The sequence below is a fragment of the Bidens hawaiensis genome, unplaced genomic scaffold (assembly GCF_021521415.1).
Source record: "Bidens hawaiensis isolate Kalapana, Puna unplaced genomic scaffold, B.hawaiensis_p1.1 tig00037681_1, whole genome shotgun sequence".
NCBI classification, from domain to species: domain Eukaryota; kingdom Viridiplantae; phylum Streptophyta; class Magnoliopsida; order Asterales; family Asteraceae; genus Bidens; species Bidens hawaiensis.
In genome coordinates this window covers 139,418-162,630 of record NW_027496592.1, presented here as the reverse complement: position 1 = coordinate 162,630, position 23,213 = coordinate 139,418, and the positions used below count along the sequence as shown (strand labels likewise).

At 38.6% G+C, this 23,213-nt stretch overlaps 1 protein-coding gene, 1 long non-coding RNA gene and 1 pseudogene across 3 annotated transcripts; 2 read left to right on the top strand and 1 right to left on the bottom strand.

The window, feature by feature from the left end:
• The first annotated feature begins 1,046 nt into the window (after positions 1-1,046).
• Positions 1,047-2,677, top strand: LOC143589643 (uncharacterized; annotated as a pseudogene). Its single transcript, XR_013145320.1, has 4 exons — positions 1,047-1,925; positions 2,053-2,108; positions 2,181-2,263; positions 2,467-2,677. The product of XR_013145320.1 is annotated as an uncharacterized LOC143589643 (transcript).
• Positions 2,678-3,005: 328 nt separating this feature from the next.
• On the top strand, positions 3,006-3,489 carry LOC143589644 (uncharacterized). The gene is made up of 3 exons (XR_013145321.1): positions 3,006-3,092; positions 3,180-3,217; positions 3,319-3,489. It is a non-coding gene; the product is annotated as an uncharacterized LOC143589644 (long non-coding RNA).
• Positions 3,490-5,534: 2,045 nt separating this feature from the next.
• On the bottom strand, positions 5,535-9,410 carry LOC143589641 (serine/threonine-protein kinase STY13-like). Its single transcript, XM_077070346.1, has 6 exons — positions 8,892-9,410; positions 7,544-7,676; positions 7,267-7,462; positions 7,061-7,185; positions 6,821-6,979; positions 5,535-6,185 (listed from the first exon to the last, which is right to left on the bottom strand). The coding sequence occupies exons 1-6, from the start codon at positions 9,023-9,025 to the stop codon at positions 5,877-5,879; spliced, it is 1,056 nt and encodes a 351-aa protein (XP_076926461.1). The 5' UTR covers positions 9,026-9,410; the 3' UTR covers positions 5,535-5,876.
• Positions 9,411-23,213: the final 13,803 nt, after the last annotated feature.

Here is a 23,213-nt window from a genome sequence, read left to right as displayed (position 1 = left end):
TTGACACATGTCAAATATTTATGGCTTCTCACACTTCTTATTTTTGTTAACCTTTGTAGAATAAGTTGACCCATTCAATTAGATCCTCCAAATATGCTACAAAGTGTACAAGTTTCCATTTTTACAATTCCCCTTAATAACTTATTGAAGGATAAAATGAAAAATATGTTCTTGGTGGCAATTGAACTCACTACTTTTGCTTTTAACATGTTTGTGACTCACCAACTATAATAAATTGACGTCAACCTTCCCTTTTTCTTAATTCATATAGATTCACAAAACCTATTTTGATTTCTTTTAAAATACAAATACATATTATTATTACTAATAGATGTATTTTAAAAAATTATTTATATCATACGAATCCATAAGATATGGTATTATGTATATTATTATATTTAATTATTTTCGTTTTATTTTTTTAACCACCCGTATATCATACGGGTTCTATCTTAGTTTAACTATAGAGAGACATCATAGTTTAGGGCTTTAAAGTCCCCCGTGTCCACTTGACGATGACGTGACAATGTAAAGGAGATTTAAAGCCCCCACCATTAGGGGTGTATGTGGTGTGGTTTTGAGCTAAAACCGAACCGAAAACTAAAACTTCGGTTTTTGGATTTTTTGAAACTGTTGGGTTCCGGTTTTTTTGGTTTCATTTTTTGTTTTGGTTTCGGTTCGGTTTCGGTTTTTGCCATTTAAGCTTGAAATTTTAGGACAAAAAAAAGTGTGTAAATATAATGAATATAGGTATAAATAATTTTGTTAATTGTTACCTAATAAACTATTATACATTTCAACAAAAATATTTGAATTACATATTTATTAAATTTTTATAAATTACTTAAAATAAAAAATAAAACAATAAAAATTTAGGAATTCGGTTGGGTTGGTTGGGTTCGGTTTTTGTTTTGGTTCGATTTTTTCGATCCGAATTTTACAATTTTTTCAGTTTTGACCCGGCCCACATTATTCATTTTATGGCAAAAACATGACATAGTTTTAGAAGCTTAGCAAAGTCTAAAAACCTAGGACCTTGGCACTTCACAACCAGTTGACACAGAAATGGCGAAATTGAACTGCATAACCCGCGCATCATTCTTCGTCTCCTTCCTCCCTCGACCCATCTTATTATCCTTCCGTACTAAACCATATTCATATTCCACCACCAAAACCCCATTCCCACTTCAATACGAAATGATCATCGCCCGCCCATCTCAACAACCACCACCACCACCACCATCGCCGCCGTCCACCACCCCCAAACTCAACCCACCCAGATTCCCAATTGGGTTTTGACGATTGGGTCGATATGAAACTAACCTCACAAACCCAAACTCAAACTCAAAGTCATCCGGTGCTGTTGAACAATGAGATGGATAAGTCAAAGAGGAAGTATTACAACAAGAGGCAAAGGAGAATGTACGGTTCAGATTCAGAAGATGATAATAATAATGGTAAGCATGAGAGTAAGTATGTGGAGTTAAATCAAGAAGTTGTTAAGCTTAAAACATTGCATACGCGAGAAGAGGAGTTGTATTTTTACGATGCGTTTGCGTATCCGTGGGAAAAAGATAAGCATTATAAGATGGTGTATCAGTTGGAGAAGAAGTTTTTTCCAGATCAATGTTTTGACAAGGCGTTTCTTGATCCAGGTCAATCGAATGCGCGCAAGGATAAGAAGAAGGTCGAAGGTGAAGGTGTCGGTGAGAAGAACGATGACAAGAGTTTGGTGTTTTTTAAAGAGGATAAAGATGCGAAGATGGATGTTAAGGAGAAGAAAGTCGAGGAGTTCTTTAAGTGTTTGACGAAAGTACCGAATGAGGTTGATGACAATGGCCCGTTTGTGTCGGGTAGGAGTGCGGGGCTTCCTCCTAAATGGGATGGTCCAACCGGAGCTGTTCTTTTGGTTAACAAACCTAAAGGTAGAAACTTTGACTAGTAATTTGAAAAAAAAGATTGTGAATTGAAACATGTGATTCTGTATCAGTGTTATTATGCAAGTTGAAAAATGTTGTTAAAGATGCTGCCGCCTATTATGTTGTTTTACAGGATGGACTTCGTTTACGGTTTGTGGGAAGTTGCGACGCTTGGTCAATGTAAAAAAGGTATGGTTTTACTGCTTTGCTCTTGTTGCTGTCATTATTAATGTATTTATGCTTGGTTTTACCTTGTAACAGGTTGGTCATGCAGGGACCCTTGATCCTATGGCAACTGGTTTGCTTATTGTATGCATTGGCAAAGCAACAAAGTTAGTTGATAGGTAAGACATTAATATTATATCTAAATAAGTGGAACTCGTTAAATGGCGGCCCTCATATTCCATCTCATTTGGTGCTTTTGGTCTATCCATAATTTTTTTATCTTAACATTAAACATTGATTATTGAGACTAAAGTTACAGTAATTAGATAATCACTTATAACAAGTCACACATTTAATTTAAGAGACTATTTTATTGGGGCAGATTTCAGGGCATGGTTAAAGGTTATAGTGGGGTTCTTCGATTAGGGGAAGCTACCTCAACACTTGATGCTGACTCACCAGTAATACAACGGGAGCCATGGGAGCACATTAAGGATGATGACATAAAGAAAGCCGCAGCATCGTTTTGTGGGGAAATATGGCAGGTACCTCCAATGTTCTCCGCCATCAAAGTAAGTTTAACTGTTATGTAATTTTAACAGTTAAAGGGGATTTTGGTCATACACGGCTCGTTTAGCTAAATTTTCTCTTGTGGGTTCAATCCGAAAGGCTGAAACTGTCCCAAACTCGTTTAAACTAATCCCAAACCCGTAAATATCGTGTTAGATTTGTGGCATGTCAGAAATTTATACCCCCGTGACTTAAGGACTCAAATTAGATTATCATTTGATATCTACAACTTAGTTTTAAGCTGCAATAATCACTTTAGATGCACATCCAAACACCCCACCGCTATGGTTAACGTAATACAGTCATAACGATATGAGTTTACTAGTAACAATCATAACTAACCGTATGGTGCAGACAAAATGTGATTTTCCGGGTGACATGCTCAAAGGGGACGTATATCCGATCCTTATGTGCAGATTTTGCAAAGGCTCTGAATAGGTACTCTAATAATTGTACTTACAATATGTGTTTCTATTCTGTATGGTTTTTTTATTAAGATAAGTTGATTCTGTTCTCTTCATGCAGTTGTGCTCATACGACTGCTTTAAGAAGAGACTCCATTGGTAAGTCATTGAACCCTAATGTTTTGACCCGAACCTATTGGCATGCCTGATAATAATATTTTTGAAAAGTTGACTCGAAATACTATGAACTTATGTTACAGGGGACTACTCGGTAGATGATGCATGGGAATTCAAGGAGTTAGAAGAAGAAATTCCTAAAAGCTATTTGTAGATCATTATTAGCTCGGATGAGTATAATGTAAGATTAGGATTGTTTTTACAATTATTGTTACTAGTTCATACCTATTAATAGGATCCACAGTGCTTTACCGCTCGTTCGTTTCTATACAAGTAACACACCTCCCTAAAAGTTTACATGGAAATTGGTCAAACTCATTTTGATGGGTTTTACAACAATAGGGTTGGTTCGGGTTGAAAATGTTAAAAATGTTGGAACATTTGAAGCTTATTAAATTCACTCAGGGGTGTTAAATCATGGCTAGATAAACATCAATAGTTAAAGTTGAATAACTAGAGTTGGTTATTTTGGTCACAGGTTCACAAATTCATTTTGTGTTTTTAGAAACACAATGAATTTTAAATAAACATTACATGATGAAGCCAAATATGGCCAAGGGTAAGTGAGTGAGGATTTAATACTGCTAGCAACATGGACCTTCAATTAATATAGATTAATCCGAAATTTGATTCAAATCCCTCTTGATAAAACAAGAGGGCGTTATTGCTCATATGTTAGTTCAAAAACTCCTATATAGTCATACCAAAGTCTTATCCATTTATAGATGGAGCTTCAAGAGCATACAAGTCTAGAGGGAAATTTTGAGCATGACGTTCATTACATAATTTGCATACCAAGTTATCTTCTAGGATAAGCCTTTGCTTTTGTCAGTGGACCACCAACCCCATTGGTCAAAAAGATTAATAGTTTCTTTTTAGTTCAATGACGGCCTTTTAAAATATTTATTATTTTTAGTAAAGTATTCCCTTTTTAAAGCTTTGGAAGATGTAAGTTAATTACAAATAAGTTTGAGATGGATGAGAGGTACGAGGATTTATAGTGGTCCATGCAGATATTAACAAATCCATCTTGCGTTAATTCTTCGAAAGATCGCATTAGTAAGGTAGCCATCACCTTTTGAACGTCTCACTAAGATGCCGGTGAACTTTAATTTGTCACTTAGATGGTAGTCATTCCCACCTCAACTTCCCTGTATGATGACAGTGATCATGCTAACAAAATCTTTTCACTAAGCCATCATCCTTACATATTTTCCTTATTCTTACCCTCACTATAAAATGTGTGACCAAGTATATGGATGTTACAACAAATTCAGCATTCACTCATTCTCTTGCTTAAGAATTTTAAGTTCAAGATTAGACTGACATTAACCAAAGATAAAGTCATGACAGTGTCTACTTTTGGGGTGCGCTGTACATCTATTACCGTATTGGAGATTAATTACGCATTTAGCCAAAGTGTTACGTGACAACAATGTTGTGTATCAACTTTGGCTCGTGTATCCTCTTAGATTTTGTTAAAATGGCTCCTATTGTGACACATGAAATGCATTGTAGAATTCATATGCGAACCACGTTCTTGTATCGCCTATTACTTGCGCACAAATTGGACTTGTATACCAACCCTTTGTAAATGAGCAACAAATTGGAGGCATGTACCATCAATTTATGTTGGATGTCATGATAAACCATTAGTCTTTTTAAAATGTCACACAACACTATTCACATGACTGTCCTTGGGAACAATACATCATTTTGCTTGGATCATATGTGCTTAGATTAACAAGAAATAAAAAATAAAAAGTTAGGTATTAAAAAACAATTGATCTTATGATTTTAAAGGCCTCCTATGCTTAGATCACAAAAGAAAAGAAAAAAAATATACATTTTTATACGATATCTGTTTGTATGTTTAGATGACTGTTTAAAATGTATACAAACTCCATGTATTAAAATAAGAATATTAATACACATATACATGAGCTTAGGTTAGTAATACAAGTCTTATTCGTGTTGTACTGAGTTTCATTAGCAAAACGCACGTTTTATTGATAATATACGAGAGTCATCTCTAGCACAATACGATTTTACACGATCATGTTATATCATAACTCATTGCTATCATAGGCGGACCTAGCTTTCGGCTTAGGGTGTCACTTCACATACGAGTATTAGCAGACAATGAAACCAAAATTGATATGTGGTCGAGTGGGTAATCCATTTTCCCTTATCCAAAGGAAATAGTCCGACCCGAAACTAGTCCGACCCGACATATAATCAAGTTGATATTTTATTTAAACACCTAATATGCACACCCTTAAAACAATGTCTATAGACATAAGGGCAGGAAAGTGTAGGCCTTATAGCTTGAACTATAAATTACCAACAACAGAGTTCATAATGAACATAAAAAAAAAACAAGGATTCTTTATTGAGTTGTGTGTGGGTTGAACTGACTTTGAAACAGTTCATATATTTTACAGCCACAACTTCCATAACAATCACACCAACCAACCTATGTCATCTAAGTCAGTCCATAACAATTTACACCTTATACATATTATTATTATTATTATTATCATCATCATTATTATTATGTAAAACATCATACCTCCTTCTAATGTCCATAATACTCCTATTTAAACAACCGTAACCGTTATGTATCCTCCACCTTTGGTTGTCACCAACACTGATAAAAACACGAGAACGCACCCCCTCGAGGGCTGTTCTGCATGGGCGTTTTCGGCGTTACATCCTCTTTTGAGATTAATGTGCTTGTACCAGGAGAATCGGGTAAAAAGACGTTGAACATCCGAGGTGGGATGGCAGGAGTGCATTCCGGTGGTGGTGAGTTGGCGGATGATAAAAAATTGAGAAGCATTTGTATTATTTGATTGAAATTTGGGCGAGCATTCGGGTCTTCCTTCCAACAAGATGTCACAATTAGCGCCAAATCTTGAGGGAGGTCATCAGCACTCGGTCTCACATTCTGCAAAAATAAAAGTAACACGCCTCTGAGCCAAGTTTATCATACGAACACAATATACACTGTAGGGGTGTGCATGAAACCGAAATAAATGAACGGTAACTGAAATAACCGACGCAACCGAACCAAAATGATCGACGCTTGGTTTTATGTTTTCTAAAAGCCGTTAAGTCAGTGCAGTTGGGTTTTGCTATCAAACAAAATTTAAAAAACAGAACTGAAAAGACCGATATTAAGTAATTGATAAGAAATTAATAAATGATGTAACCCAATTTAGATCAAAATATGTAATAACCAATTAATAATTAAATAACAACAAAGAATAATTAGATCCAAAATATTAGGCCAAAATTCATTATTTAAGCAATTTTTTTTCTTTTGGGCCAAAATTTTCAAGCCCAGATGGTAAAAACAAAACCAATCAAAACCCGTTGCAAAAACCGGAAACCGAACCAAACGGTTTAAAAAACCCAAAAACCAAATTTTCGGTTTTTGGTTCAGTTTGAGCCCAGAACTGACCAATGCACATCCCTAAATATAGTTACCTATAGGTGAGATTCATTTGATCAAATAAGTCCAACTGTCTTTGTCAATAACAATAGTATAACAATGCTAACAACTACAGAGAATATATATACCTTAAAAGCTGCTGCATAGGCTGCTTGAAGATTTGACATGCCCTCAAATGGCATCTTATTATATAGGAGCTCCCACAACACAATCGCAAAGCTATACGCATCTACCTTATGGTTATAATGCTTCTTCTCCCCTTGCCTCAGTGTCACCGTGCTGTAAAGCTACACACGCACGTGAACAGAAATATGAAAAACGCAGGTATAAAACAAAACCGTAAGTTATTTTTATTCAAATGAGACAACCTCTGGAGCCATCCAACGATAAGTCCCGGTTTCTGCAGTCATCATTTCTGATAATGATTCTTCTCTTGCTAAACCAAAATCAGCAAGTTTCACAGATTTGTGATCTGCTGTCAGCAGCAAGTTTTCTGAAACAAAATAGACTATGTTAATACATTGAATTAACAAGAGTAGAAAATACATTAGAAATAATGAATAAAGTGATTTACCGGGTTTTAAATCACGGTGAATGATCCCGTGTGAGTGTAGGCATTCCATTGCACGAGCTATATCAAGTGCAAACTCAATAGCAACACGCGTATCCAAGCCCCTAGGTCGCATATTAACCAGGTATTTCCTTAACGTCCCACCCGTGAAAAGCTCGGTTACGATAACCATGATCGGTGCTTTGCAAGCTCCAATAAACTGTCATCACAAACAACAATAGAATTAATAAAATATCAAATGTTGTTTCAAGATTTGATTTTTTCAAGATCCAAACACTACCTTTACTAAATTCTTGTGTTGAACTTTAGACAACATTGCAATTTCTTGCCCGAAAAGTCCTTCGATCTTCGCAATTTCTTCTGCAGTTTCGCCTTTGTTTATTATTTTAATTGCAACATTTTGGTTCTTATATCTGTATAAAAATCATAAATCAAGAAAGACAACTAAATCATAATAATCTTTAGGGTAACAAAAAAAATAAAAATTCAAGATTCCAATTCCATATGTTAAATTATCAATATCCAATTAGATCCTGAAGAAACACTAATTGACCCCGGTCAGATTACGGATAATCTGGGGGTTAAATAGATGTCTCCCACGAGGATGAGGTCCAGCAAAGAAAGTTGTTCTTCAGGTGACCTGCAAAACAGACACCGTAAGCTCGTCACTGAGAAGGGGGGTTTCCTCCTTGTGACCACCCTCCGACGTGAGAATCAGACTAGATTGCTCTGAATATAAGTGTATATTAAGAGATTGCTAGAGAAGATAAGATAATGAGATATCCGATATTGTCCTTACCATTTCAAGGTGTTGGAGTATTTATAGCCGAAGGTAGGTTTCCAAGAAGGTACAGCCGGCTGAATAGTATTCCTGTTCTACCAACAGTGGGCTACACACAAGCCATGCTGGTTGGTGGATAGGCTGCGGCCGATAGTGACAGGGCCGGCTGTATACTGTTTCTTTACTGCCGGCTATGCACTGTTCCACCAACTGTAGGCTACGCACGTCCCACAGTGAGGGTTGGTGAGTAGGCAGCGGCTAATAGTGACAAACAGTACTAGAGGGTGCTCCTCCTCGTACTGTTGTCGGTGAGCTGTCACCCTGTGATTGGTTCATGGGCTGTTTTGGTCAGATCGTCTATTTTGCCCATACCTTGGCAGGTATAGTACAAAAGATCTTCCTGAAGCATACGGACTGGCTCATTTGGGCGGGAGTATTCCCGCCTTGCTCATTCCTTTAGGTGACATTACTGAAGTATCAAGAGTTAGTGCATTGTGCGTGTAGCCTTGCTATTAGTGCGGGTAGCCTTCCCTGATGGCTTGTATCCGCAGCTGCGGGAACAAGCGGGGTACTTCACCATTGGGAGGCTTTCCCTGCGGGAACAGCTGGCGTACTGCGCGTAAGGACGTCACGTCTCTGAGCATGGTGGGTCCTGCGGATCCAGTTGGTTTCTGCGCAGACGTCTCTATTCAAGGTGAGTCCTGCGGGTCCAACTGGGCTCTGCTGGGACCTGCCAATCACAAAATCCCATCTTCCAATTAGCACAAATCACAAAAAAAAAATAAATAAATAAAATCATAACATTTTGATTAAAGAAGAAATGATAATAATAATAAAGGTAACTTACTTGCCCTCATAGACTTTGGCATGTGCACCTTCTCCGATCTTTGGACCAACAAAAAGAAGCTTTGGATCAATCAACCACTTGGCTTCCAAACTAAACTCACCAGCTTCCGAGTAAAACCCATTTCCAGATCCCATATTAATATTATTATTCTCCAAAACCCTCACTAAGGACTTTTCACAAACACCTGGTGGGCAGTCTTTCAAACCCACAACACAAAATAAAGATCCAATCTTTAAACAAAATAAAAGAAACCCATTACAAAGATGATCAACTTAGAGAGAGAATTGAGTGATTGAGTTGCGTTCTTGATCGGCAAAGATATGGAAGAGGAGTTGAGAATCGTTCTGACAAAACTCGGCGAGTCGAATTATTTATATTCATTTAATTATTAATTAATTAATTAAATAATATTATAAGAGAAGAAAATTGGAAAGATTTTTGGCGATATGCGATTGAATTTGATGGACAGAATAATTATTTTAATTTTGGACTAATTTTTCGTACAAGCGACAATCTATAGATTCTGATAGCCTTGTCACTTGTCAAAAATATCATATAATTTATACATATATGTATTTGATGGTGTTAATAACAAGCTTAGAATATTACTGGAGTACAAGCTTAGAATATTATTAGATGCTCATAGACGGGTTGTATTCATGGGTTAAACTTAACACGAACTTAAAAATCATGTCACATGAATAAAAAAACATAACAAGTTTTTTCGCATAACAATTCATTAATGCATTAGTTTATCTACATAAGTTTTTTTTTTCATGAACTAAAACCGCCAATGTATTCGAGTGACAACCACCATATTCAACCTCCATAATAATCATTGTTTCTTCAAAAACATGAGCAGCTAATCTAACAACCACAGTTGCACGCAAACCATCGCCACTTGATCCAAAACAATTTCAAATAGAACTAATTTTTTTCTCAGAAAACGCTCTTAGTTTTGAAACTTTGTCTTCAAACGATCATATGACTCAATGCAAATCTTGATTGTGTAATATAAAACTACATTTGAGCCTCCACAAACTTTAACTACCCTTTTTAGTAACTTAATAGATGCGCTAGTTTCATTCATGGACTCATATATACTAGCAACTTCTATAAAACCAAGGGCCGGCCCTATAGCTTTACTAAACTTAGGGCTTCCAAATAATTAAGGGCTCCATTTTATATATAAAAAAAAGTTATATAAATAATACAGAAATACTTATTAATTATAATACAACGTATGCCTAAGTTCAAATTTTTGTTGTGGCTCGTTGGTCATATGATTTTGGTTTCAACCTCTTTTGGAGATTTCCACGCTAGTTCGATTCTTCTTTGTAGATTTTTGTTTGTCTTTTTTCACATAGAATTCTTGTCTATCATACAAAATCCGTTTGTTACACATATTTCATTTGAAGTTGTTACATATATACACACACCTTGGATTTGTATTATATATAAATCACGCTCATTTTTAAATAATCATCATGGATTTTATATATAAAACACGACAACTGCCCGATACATAATAAGAAATTGGTAGCTATTTATACACAAAATAAAAGTGATTCAATGATGTAATACCACCTTTATTCTACAAAAAGGTTGTACTGCCGGTCCCAAACAAAATGATGATTAGGGTCTTTTAACACTTAAACTTAAATAAGGACCCAAAATTTTGTTTCGCTTTTGATTATGAATATCTTATTAACCAACCTGCATCAAATAAAGCTGAAAAGGTAAATTTTATGTAAACGTTTTCTTTTACAAACACAAGATATAATTTAAAAAGACAAATTAACTCTGCTTAACTATAAACTTTTTAGTTTATACCGCCGGTCCTAAGACCGGGTGAAGGAGGAAGGTTTATATGAACTTTTTTTAAAAAGGCTCCCAACTTGATAGTTATGTCACACCCCCATCTAAGGCCTGAGTGTATGACCAACAATTGCTACAACATTTGTAATTAAATCAGAGTTACGTGTTTAAGCGAAAGTCTTTTGAAACATGTGGATTTAAAAGATAATATTTACATTATACCAAAGACGGAACAAAAGTTTCCGTTTAAGATTACTTGTGTTAATTTACAAAACCACCATTCATTAATATTTAAGTTTAACAAAAAGATCCGAGCCATCGGATATCTTGAGCACTTCGTTCTTCAAGCTCTAACTTTGATCACCTACAAAATGTTAAAGAAAATACGTCAGCAACGAATGCTGGTGAATATGCTAACGCTAAAAATATTTTCTTTTACTTTATTACCCCTCGAGACTACGCCTGTCTCGGCTCATCGTGGCTTAGGAATAACAAAGCTAAAACAACACAATTATAACCTCGAGTCTCTACACTAAATACCTTAGCAAACACCGCAGCGTTTGACTTAGTTAGGTACCTGTATGTATACACATGGTAGTGCTCCCCGCAGGAAAGCGTACTACGACCAGGTGTGGTGCGGTGTGCCTACCGCGTATACCACATATGTAAGGATCCAGATAAACTTATACAACAGCCTGAGGGCTAGGCTTATACTCTTATTTATAACGGTTTTAGGTGCACGTAGTCCCGTGTAAATCATTTTCATATAATTCATTTGACTCGTTTCTAAAACAAGTTTGTAAAGTTTGGGACGTATTCACCTTTTTGATTTGGATCGGCTTCAAACACCGTCCGAGGGTCTTTCCCGTTGCTATCTCGCACCTATAGTACGAGTATAACCTTTTGTTAGTCGGATATACAATCCGGCTTAAGACCTTTAATCTTTTATAGTCTTTACCTCGACTATTTTACTTTAAAACATTTAGTTAAAAAGTATAGTTTTCTTTTATAAGTTAAAAGTCTTTCTTTTAACTTACATTCTTTTATAATATAAACCTTTAGTTTATTTTCTTTAAACCCTACGTTTCTTCTTCTCTAAAAATGTATTCTTTTCTTTAATCTATTATTTATAATCGTTATTATTACTTAAATAATATTCTATAACAAAGAATGATATAATCACATTGATATATATATATATTCATAATTTTATCTTTTCTTTTCTTTGTTATATTTTCTTTTATTTTATCGAGGTATCGAGTATAACCTCGACTTAGGGTGTTAAGCCTTTATAATATTTTATCATTATTTTATTCACCATTATGCTTACCTTTGTTGGCTTATATTAACACTAGATGATCGAGCAGCACTTCGACGTCTTTTACCCTTTTCAATTCCTTTTTGATCAACACTTCACTTTGGCATGCAAAACGAGGCACCAACACTTCTCCTTCATGCTGGCACGCTTTACGAGGCGGGTCGTCGAAACGTCGGTATTGTAGCACCTTCTTGATTGGAACGTCAGTGGAATGTGGCACGATTATCGAGGAGAATGGTTACGAAAATTGAGGAATCGGGGCACGAACTTCGAGGTAATCGAGGGTATGTATCTTGGGGCTTAGAGAGATGTTAGAGAGAGAGAGAGAAGCTGATTTGAGGTGTGATGAATGAAGAACCCATACCTTGCTGACAAAACCAGGGGCCCATCGCGATACGCGATGGCCCTTTGGCTAAGCCCATCGCGTATCGCGATGTAGGCTTGGCCAGTCACCATGTAGACCTGCCATGTGGCGACACGTGGAAGGCGTTGTGCCACGTGGCGACACATGGCGGACGTGGTGACACGTGGCGACCGTTGTGCCACGTTTGGACACGTGGCGGACGTGCTACCACGTGGCGATCGTTGTGCCACGTGTGGACACGTGGCAAGCCACGTGTTTATGTGTCAGAAAACCCATCGCGATACGCGATGGGTTTCCCTTCTGATCCATTGCGTATCGCGATGGGTCAGGAAAACTAGAATTTTCTTTTTAAACTCTAAGGTTTGGAATTTTGACAATTTTGGTCCCTTAACTTAGGAAACTTGGTATTTTGAACTCGAAATTTTCACGGTGTTACATCCTCCCCACCTTAAAATAAATCTCGTCCTCGAGATTGATTCATTTAGAATAGATGGGGGTATTTCTTTCTCATTTCGGATTCGAGTTCCCATGTGTACTCGGGTCCTCTTCGTGAGTCCCAATTTACCTTTACTATCTTCAATGTTCGTCTCTTTAATTTCTTTAATTTCGAATCTTCAATTTGTATTGGTTTTTCAACAAACTTTAAGTTTTCGTTAATCTCAACATATTTTAGCAGCATAGATAGAGATTCGTCGGCTAAACATTTACGCAGATTCGAGACATGAAACACATCGTGTATCCCTTGCATTTTCCTCTGGTAGTCGCAAACGATATGCAACAGTACCAATTCGTTCAAGTACCTCAAAGGGTCAAACGAATCAAGGACGTAGCTTTCCTTTCTTAAGCGAACTACGCCTTTCCATGGCGAGACTTTCAAAAGAACTTTATCACCAACATTGAATTCCAACGGCTTACGATGGACATCAGCGTAACTCTTTTGGCGATCACGGGCCGTCTTAAGTCGTTCTCGGATTTGTAGAATCTTGTCGGTGGTTTCTTAGACAATCTCGGGTCCAGATAATTGATTGTCTGCGGATTCAGACCAACACACGGGCATTCTAGATTTTCGACCATATAATGCCTCGAATGGTGCAGCTTGAATATTCGTGTGATAACTATTGTTGTATGAAAATTCCATTAGGGGTAAGTGGTCATCCCAACTTCCACCTAAGTCTATCACACAAGCGCGGAGCATATCTTCCAATGTTTGAATTGTCCTTTTGCTTTACCCATCAGTTTGCGGATGATAGGCGGTGCTAAGGTTTAGCTTGGTTCCTAAGGCTTGTTGGAAGCTTTTCCAAAAGTGAGACGTAAAACAACTGTCTCGATTAGATATTATAGACAACGGTACTCGTTGGAAAGCAACGATGTTGTTCACATAGATATGCGCTAATCTATCCATTGAGTATGATTCATTGATGGGTATGAAGTGTGAGGATTTTGTTAGTCGATCCACAATAACCCAAATAACATTATGTTGTCGAGTCGTTTTAGGGAGTTTAGTGATGAAATCCATGGTTATTAACTCCCACTTCCAAACCGAACTACTGAAGCAGTCCCGATGGATTTTGGTGTTCAGCCTTGACTTTCAAACAAGTTAGACATTTCGCCACATGCGAAGCAATGTCCTTTTTCATCCCATTCCACCAGTAGTTCGGTTTGAGATTTTGATACATTTTGTCACTACCGGGGTGCATCATGTATTTGGACTTGTGAGCTTCATTCATAATTTTCTCACGCAAGTCCCCAACGATTGGTACCCAAATCCGGTTTCCCATTCTAAGGATACCATCGTCACCCTTAACTAACGAGTCAATGGTGCCATTACGTTTTTCGTCGGAGATCTTGCCTTCATTGAGATTGATTTGGAGTTCTAATCTTAATGCTTGGATTCTTTTCGGCTTTTCGTGTTCCTTACGACTTAAGGCGTCGGCCACAACGTTGGCTTTGCCTTCATGATAGACGATTTCGCAGTCGTAGTCATTTAGAGTCCATCCAACGTCGTTGACGCATGTTGAGTTCTCTTTGCTCGAAGATGTGTTCTAAACTTTTATGATCGGTATACACGATAAACTTGACTCCATAAAGATAGTGCCTCCATATCTTTAATGCAAAGATTATGGCGCCTAACTCTAGTTCGTGAGTTGTATAGTTCTTTTCGTGCACCTTGATTTGACGAGAGGCATAAGCGATCACTTTCTTACGTTGCATTAGTACGCATCCCAAACCGGAATGAGACGCGTTACTAAAGACAATAAAATCCTCAGTACCTTCTGGCAAAGCCAGTAAAGGTGCTTGGGTGAGTTTTTGCTAAGTATATTGAACGTCTCTTGTTGTTTTGTCCCCCATTCATACTTGATGTTTTTATGAGTCAAAGAAGTTAGAGGAATGGCTATAAGAGAAAAGTTTTTAATGAACCTTCGATAGTAGTCGGCCAAACCTAAGAAACTTTGGATCTTGGTTGGCGACTTTGGGATCTCCCACTTAGAGGTAACATCAATCTTAGCGGGGTCCACTTGAATACCATTGACATTAATGATGTGACCAAGAAATTGCACTTCATGTAACCAGGACTCGCATTTTGAGAACTTGGCGTACAACTTCTCGGTTCTAAGTATTTCAAGCAAGGTTCGGAGATGGTTTTCATGATCATCTTTAGATTTAGAATAAATAAATATGTCGTCGATGAATACGATAACAAATTTATCTAAATAAGGCTTGCAGATTCGATTCATCATATCCATAAACGCAGCTGGCGCATTAGTAAGTCCAAATGGCATAACTGTGAACTCATAATGGCCATACCTTGTTCGGAATGCGGTTTTCGGAATATCCTCGGATTGAACTTTGAGTTGATGGTAACCAGAATGAAGGTCGATTTTGGAAAAGAAGCTTGCGCCTTGGAGTTGGTCAAATAGATCATCGATTCGAGGGAGTGGATAACGATTCTTGATTGTGACTTTGTTGAGAGCTCGTTAGTCGATACACATCCTCATGGATCCATCCTTCATCTTGACGAAATGTATCGGCTCTCTCCATGGTGATGAGCTTGGTCGAATGAAACCCTTCTCAAGTAGCTTGTCAAGTTGCTTCTTTAATTCCGTCATTTCAGTTGGAGCTAGACGATATGGAGCTTTGGCGATCGGAGTAGTACTGGGAATGAGATCGATTCTAAACTCTACTTCACGATCGGGAGGGATTCCAGGAAGTTCGTCAGGAAAGACATCAGCAGAGTCGGAGACTATAGGTACGCCCTTTGTCTCCTTTGGTTTGGAGTCTTCAGTGACGTAGGCCATGAATGCTAAGCATCATTGATTCAAACATTTGTTAGCCCTAATCATGGTAATTATGCTAACTTGGCCAGCGTCTTTGTCCCCTTCAATTCGAATGGTTCGTTTATCAGGGGCTTGAGGTTCGACGGTTTTGCTATTGAAAATGATACGAGCATGATTTTTGGATAACCAATCCATACCAAGTACAATATCAAAACTAGCAAGAGTCATTGGCAATAATTGAATGGGCAGAATATAACCAGCTAAAAGAATTATTCCGTTTTCAAAGGCTTCGAAGATTTTGACTATTTTTCCGCTAGCAGTCTTGACGCTTAGAGTTTTATTTAGTTTTGTTAAAGGTTCATTTAATAGACTACAAAAGTTATAATCTATTAAACTTAAATTGGCACCCGAATAAAAAAACTCTAGCATAGGTTTCATTGACTAAAAACGTACCACTGATGGTTTCCAGTATGTCAGTAGCCTTTTTAGTATCAAGAACGAAGACTCTTGCATTGCCTTTCTTGGCTTGACCGCTTCCACCCGCACCACCAGTCACGGGTTTGTTCTTGGGGCACTCGAAGCTTAGATGCCCCATTTCCTTAATTGTAGCAAGTCATCTTCTTTCCAACAGTCGGCCGTTGCGTGGCCAGGTCTATTACATGATTCACAAATAGTTGCGGTGGAAGACGGAGCATAGTGACATCGACCTTTATGATACCTTTTGCATGTTTTACATGGCGTGGTATTAGAATTGAATCTAGTTTGATGTTGGTTTACGCTTTTGCCTTTGAATCGGGTGCTTCCTCCAGTTCTCCTTTGGTCGTTGGTTGACACGACCTTTTTGTCCTCTTCCTTATTGCGGATCATACCGCCCGTTAAATAACAAGCTAACTACATTGAGGAGTCGGCAGTTTGTGGGAGATGTGACCTCACCATGCCTTGGATTTCACGCGACAATCCCCATATATATCGTGTCACTTTGCTGGACTTAGGGTTAACCAGCTGGGGAACGAGTTGGCAGTACTCGTGGAATTTGGTATTGTTGTTAGGGCATGAATTTTATGCTGAGGATACTTAATCCTTAACTATATTATGGATAAATTATCCTCGAGATATGTATCAGGTTATGAAGGATCAACGATCCTCGGTGTTATTTGTTTACTAATGATTGTGTTTAGTATGGTGATGTGTTAGACAGGTATAACAACTTTAAGATCTAGTCTGCTGTATGTTCCACTAAAAGACACCTGCAACACATGGTTGAGACTGAAGACTAAGCCAGTGGAAGTAGTAGCAGAATGACATGACCAATTACTGAGTACTAAGGACGAGATATGTTATTCTTGAAGACGTGCTTGGATCAATGATCCTCCTGGAGAGTTCTTTAGCTGAAGTCTGGATCCGGGATCCTTAGTCAACATGACTATTAATAGATGAATTTCGTATGAAGACCGACGTTTAGATAACAACAACGGCTCCTAGACCTAGTCCACCACTTAATTCGTTAATAAACGGCTATTAGCACGTGGTCAAAGAGCACGATGATGAAGAGTGGAAGACTAGCGGATTTATAGGATATAGTTGTTAGTTAGTTACTTGTTATTTTTCTTTATATATTGAGCTGTGATCAACATTAGAGACACACACATTCACACATATTCTAGCTGTTAAGTTATCTGTAATCACATATAGCATTCGTTGATCCACAACTCCAACTCTTGTAACCCTTTTTGTCATTAATAAAGTTGACGGTGATAGTTTTCACCGTCCGGGGGTTTTTTGTGACGGAGATTATAATAATCACGTACCAATTCGACCAAAGATTACGTTGTTAATTTTTGACCGAAGAAATTCGACCAAAGATTACGTTGTTAATTTTTGACCGAAGTAAGATTATCATAATCAAGGGTTTTTCCCTCGTAATCACATCGCTGTGTTCATCAAGATTTCATATATACATTCACTGTTATCACCTTAGCACTAATCCTCACTAAACGAATTTGGATACATTATCCTTAGCAGATTTCTATCAAAAACAATTTGGCGCCCACCATGGGGCAATTGGTTTTATAATCCATATTATTCCTATCATTTTCAACCTTCTCATACCCATATCACCATCAATGGCCTCTCAATCAACCTCTACTTCGTTAACTATGCCATCTTCGGTTTCTCTCTCATCAAGAACTTTGCCGCCGATGCCTCCGCCAATCACGGGAGCACCAAGGGCTGCTGCTGGAAGCAAGACGCAATTACCAGTCTTCCAGAGCTTGAAAACCGCTGCTGCTGCGCCGGTGGTTAATACTATCAATGATGTTTCATTGATGTTTTCGCAGGTTAAAGCATATATGGAGCAGCATAACAAGACCAACCAGAGGATCCTTCGTGAGATAGAAGATCTCAAGAAGACTAAGAGGCCAGCAGAGGATCACACTCCCCTGATACCAAGGATGCTGGATTTCACCAGTCCAGGATCCATGGCTCAGTTCACTTAAGGATCATCTATCCTACAACAAAGGTCCATGGGTCTACAGACTCAAGGATCCTTACTGTTTCAGCAAGGATCATCTATCCTTCAACAAGGGTCCATGGGTCAGCAAATTCAAGGATCATCACACTTCCAACAAGGATCACCCATCCTTCAACCAGGATCCTCTGGATTATATCTTCAAGGATCCTATAATTCCCAACCTCAAGGATCCTTATATCAGAATCCAGGATTCTCAGGAATTCAGCATAAGCTATCATCTGAAGTTCATGAAGGAGATATAATCCCCATGCAAACTATAGCTTCTGGAGGACCAACTCCTATTGCAGACTCCTCTTATCCCAGCTACTCATCCGGGATGCCTACATTTACCCAGCAAAGAGGTAACCCATATGATCCTATATCCTTTAACGCTAACCGTGGTCCCGTGCAGGATTCAGGTATTAATCAAGCTATGGCCAAGGAGCTACAAAAGCTCAAGGATATGATATCTAGTGTTCCTAGGGTGATACGACCAATCCCCGAGATACCTGAGGGAAGTCACTAGTTATCCAGATTTGCTCCACCTATCTGTGATGCTGAAATCCCGAAGCGGTTCCAGACCCCCAACATGAAGACTTATGATGGGACCACCGATCCTGAAGAGCACGTTGCATAATATAGGGAGCGTATGGAGATCAACCCTATCCCGGAGAGACTCAAGGAAGCTTGCTTGTGCAAAGGCTTTGGATCCACACTGACAGGATCAGCATTGAAATGGCTGCTAAGTCTTCCTCCCTTTTCGATTACTTCTCTTTCACATTTAGTTAACTTGTTCAACAGTTAATTTTCCTGTAGCAGGAAATTTGAGAAGTTAACTAGTGATTTATACCGAGTTGTCCAACCAAGTGATGAATCCCTTAGGGATTTCGTCACGAGGTTCGGCAGGGAAGCTCTGGAAATTCCTAATCTTGACATGGCTACTGCTGTTGAAGCCTTCAATATGGGACTTCAGAGTGGCTCCCCCTTTTATGATGATCTTGTGATGACACCCTGCAGGTCTCTAGATGAAGTAAGGAACAGAGCACTAAGGTTTATACGGAGGGAAGATGATAAAAGGATCCAAGAAAGATTGGGGGCTCAAACAAAATAGGAATCCCCTGACAAGAATAAAGGATCCTCATACAGGAACAACAACTCAAAGTCGTACACGAAGTTCAAAAATCAAAACGTACGAGCAGTCGGACAAGGAGATGATGATGAAGACTATCCCTGAATCTCCGAGTATTGTTTCTCCGTAGATACCCATGGCCTAATTTGTTCCATGAAGGATCTAGGGGAAAAAGTAAGGTGGCCCCGAAAGAATGAGAAGACGACTACCTTCAAAGAAAAGTCTAAGTGCTGTGCCTTCCATGAAGATTTTGACCACGTGATAGACGAATGCATTGGATTAAGGAGCGAAATCGGATACCTCCTGAGCAAGGGTCACTTTAAAGAACTCTTGGGAATAAAGAAATCTAGGATCCAGGATCCTGAAGATCCTCCACAAAAAGCAACGCCACCACCACCACCAGATGCTCACGTGATCAAATTCGTCTCCAGAGAATGTGACATATTTCAAACATCTTATCCTGAAAAAGAATTCAAGTTGGACGATGAAAGAAGGCCACTCATCCCCACTACCCGAATAACTGACGAAAGAATATTCTTCGACTCGAATATCCAGCATCCTCACCAGGATGAACTGAACGTGCAAATGGTCAACTTCATCTTTGTAGGATCCGACATATGTGGAACTTCCTTCTTCGCAGAAAAAGGCTAGCCAAAGAGATCAAGTTGGATAACGGAGACCGACCGATAGTATCTACCACCTTAACAACAGATAAAAGGATCTTCTTCGACGAAGAAGACGAACTAAACATCCAAGATCCTCACCATGATGGTTTGATTATTACTTTATTTATCACTAACCATTATGTACGCAGGATCCTAGTAGACGGTGGAAGCTCGGTCAACATCATCCAGCATGATCTCCTTAAGAATATGAACATTCCAGATTCCGAGATCGTTCCTAGAACATCAGTGCAATTCGTTTTCAGCGGAGAAACCAAGAAGACATTGGGGGACATCAACCTCCCAATTTATATTGAAGGGTTAAATTCGTATAAAAATTTCTGTGTAATTGATAACCTTTCTTGTTACAATGTTATTTTAGGTAGGCCCTGGCTCCATGGGATGAAGGCGGTGGCTTCAACTTATCACCAATGCATCAAACTACCTACCCCATGGGGGGTTGTGAAGATAGTTTTTGATCAGGCATAGGCCAGGAACTATTATTCCTTATCAATGAAGCCAACAGCCAAGCAGACTATAGCATAGCAACCACAGCAACATCCTAGGGACGTACTGGAAGCTCGAGAGAAATATTTAAAGGAAGTATCCTTGGACCCCGAGGATCCAGATGTAAAGGTGTTCCTAGGATCCAGTATCCCCGATGAGATTGAGGAGGATATGATATCCTTCCTAAAACGAAGAAATCCACGTTTACCTTCAAACATTCAGACATGACAGGTATTTCGAAGGAGGTAATCACTCATAAGCTCGGCCTTGATTTATCTATTAAACCCATCCATCAGAAGCGAAGGAAATTCGCTCCTGAGAGGAACAAATTCATGCTAGAAGAAGTTGAAAAACTTCTTAAGGCCGGTATGATCAGAGAGGTTTAATATCCTCGATGGTTGGCTAATGTGGTTGTAGTTTCAAAAAAGAATGGAAAGTGGAGGGTATACGTTGATTTTACAGATTTAAACAAGGCATGTCCCAAGGATCCTTTCCCATTACCACATATAGACTCCATGGTGGATGCAACGACGGGACATGAAATGCTTACCTTTGTGGATGCTTCCTCTGGATTTCAACAAATTCAGATGGAACCATCTGATCAAGAGGATACCGCATTCATGACACCTACCGGCGTATATTGTTATATTGCTATGCCATTTGGACTAAGAAATGCAGGGGCAACCTGGTCAACATGATGTTTAAAGATCAGATAGGCAAGACCATGGAAGTCTACATAGATGACATGGTTGTGAAGTAAAAGAAAGCTGAGGATCACCTCAGGGATCTTGAAGAAGCTTTCAATATCCTTGACCAGTATAACATGAAACTGAATCCGTCAAAATGCCACTTTGGTGTTAAGGCTGGAAAGTTTCTGGGATATATGGTGACTAAAAGAGGAATTGAAGCAAGCCCAGAACTGATTGAAGCCATCCTCAATTTGAAGTCTCCTGCAAATGCCAAGGATGTCCAAAGGCTCACGGGAAGAATAGCTGCCCTCAATAGGTTCATCTCAAGATCCTCCGAGAAATGCAAAGACTTCTACGACATTCTGAGAAAAAAATAAGAAGTTTGAATGGACGGAAAAGCATGAGGCTGCGCTCAAAGCCTTAAAGGATTACTTATCCTCAGCTCCAGCTCTAATGAAGCCTGTGGATGGAGAATCCTTATATCTATATCTAGCAGTTTCTGGTAACGCAGTAAGTGTCGTCCTCGTCAAGGATCATGAAAGTGAATAACACCCAGTGTATTATGTAAGAGTCTTTTAGACGCAGAGGCCAGGTATTCTCATTTAGAAAAGTTAATCCTTGCTTTAATTATGGCTTCTACGAAGTTAAGACATTATTTTGAGACTTATACTATTATTTTGAGAAATAATTATCCTGTTAAGAATGTTCTCAGAAAACCAGAATTGTCAGGTAGGATGGCTAAGTGGGTTGTAAAGCTGAGTGCATATGACATTCAGTATAATCCTAGAACAACTATCAAATCGTAGGTACTCGCAGACTTTGTGGCTGATTTCAGCAGTGACATGCAGAAAGAAGCCGACTTGGAGATTTAGCAACTAGACGTAACCAAGGATCCTTGGATCCTCTTCACTGATGGAGCATCCAACATAAGAGGAACTGGATTGGGCATAATACTGAAATCGCCACAGGGGGACATAATACCCCAGTCCATTGCATGTGCGTTTCAAGCTACCAACAATGAGGCAGAGTACGAGACACTCATCGCAGGTTTACTCTTAGCTAAAAGCATGAGGATCAGGTATCTTCAAGTTTATATGGATTCTTTACTTATAACTAACCACTTTAACGGTTATTACATCGTAAAAGGTGAGAATATGATCAAATATATAGAAATTGTGAAGGAATTGGCAAAATCCTTCGAAATGTTTAGTATAGTACAGGTACCAAGAGAGGAAAATGTTGGGGCAGACGCCTTAGCAAATTTAGCCTCATTCTTGAAAGTTTCAGAGGATACAAAGATCCCAATCATCCATATACTCTCGCCAGCAATAGGAGAGCAAGAAGTTGGGGAGATAACAAGTGATAAGCAGATTGTACTTTGGGATCCATTATCCTCAGACAGCCAAGGATCCTGGATCCTCCCAATCAAGAAATAAATTCAGACTGGAGAGATTCCAGCTACGAAGAATCCGAAATCCTTCAAACTTAAGGTATCACAGTATATTTTATTAGATGAAATTCTATACTTTAAATCTCTTGCAGGTCCATACTTGAGGTGCATTGAGGATCCTGAAATCCAGTAGGTACTTAAAGATCTTCACGAAGGAGATTGCGGCTACTACACAGGGGGGAGAGCATTATTCTCCAGGATACTTAGGACTGGATACTTCTGGCCGACAATGAAGAAGGATGCAGTAGAGTATTCGAAGAAGTGTGATGCCTACCAAAGGCATGCAAATATCCTTCATCAAACAGCAGAACCAATGTATCCTATATCCTCTTCATGGCCTTTCATGAAATGGGGAATGGACATTGTTAGTAAGCTACCATAGGCACCAGGTGGAAAGGTCTTTATGCTTGCCATGACGGACTACTTCACTAAATGGATTGAAGCAGAAGCATTCGTCCAAGTCCGAGAAAGGGAAGTTATATCTTTTATCAAAAGAAATATTATAACTAGATTTGGTATTCCTTCTGAGATTATATGTGATAATGGTTCCCAATTTATTGGGAAAAGAACAACTAACTTTTGTGACAGCTGGGGCATAAAG

Excerpts from the sequence above, each read along its gene's own strand:
- LOC143589641 (XM_077070346.1), bottom strand. The coding sequence starts at position 9,025 with ATGGGATCTGGAAATGGGTTTTACTCGGAAGCTGGTGAGTTTAGTTTG. Across the intron at positions 7,677-8,891 it reads GCCAAAGTCTATGAGGGCAA|ATATAAGAACCAAAATGTTG; the intron begins GTAAGTTACCTT and ends ATTTTTATACAG. Across the intron at positions 6,980-7,060 it reads ATCGTTGGATGGCTCCAGAG|CTTTACAGCACGGTGACACT; the intron begins GTTGTCTCATTT and ends GTGCGTGTGTAG.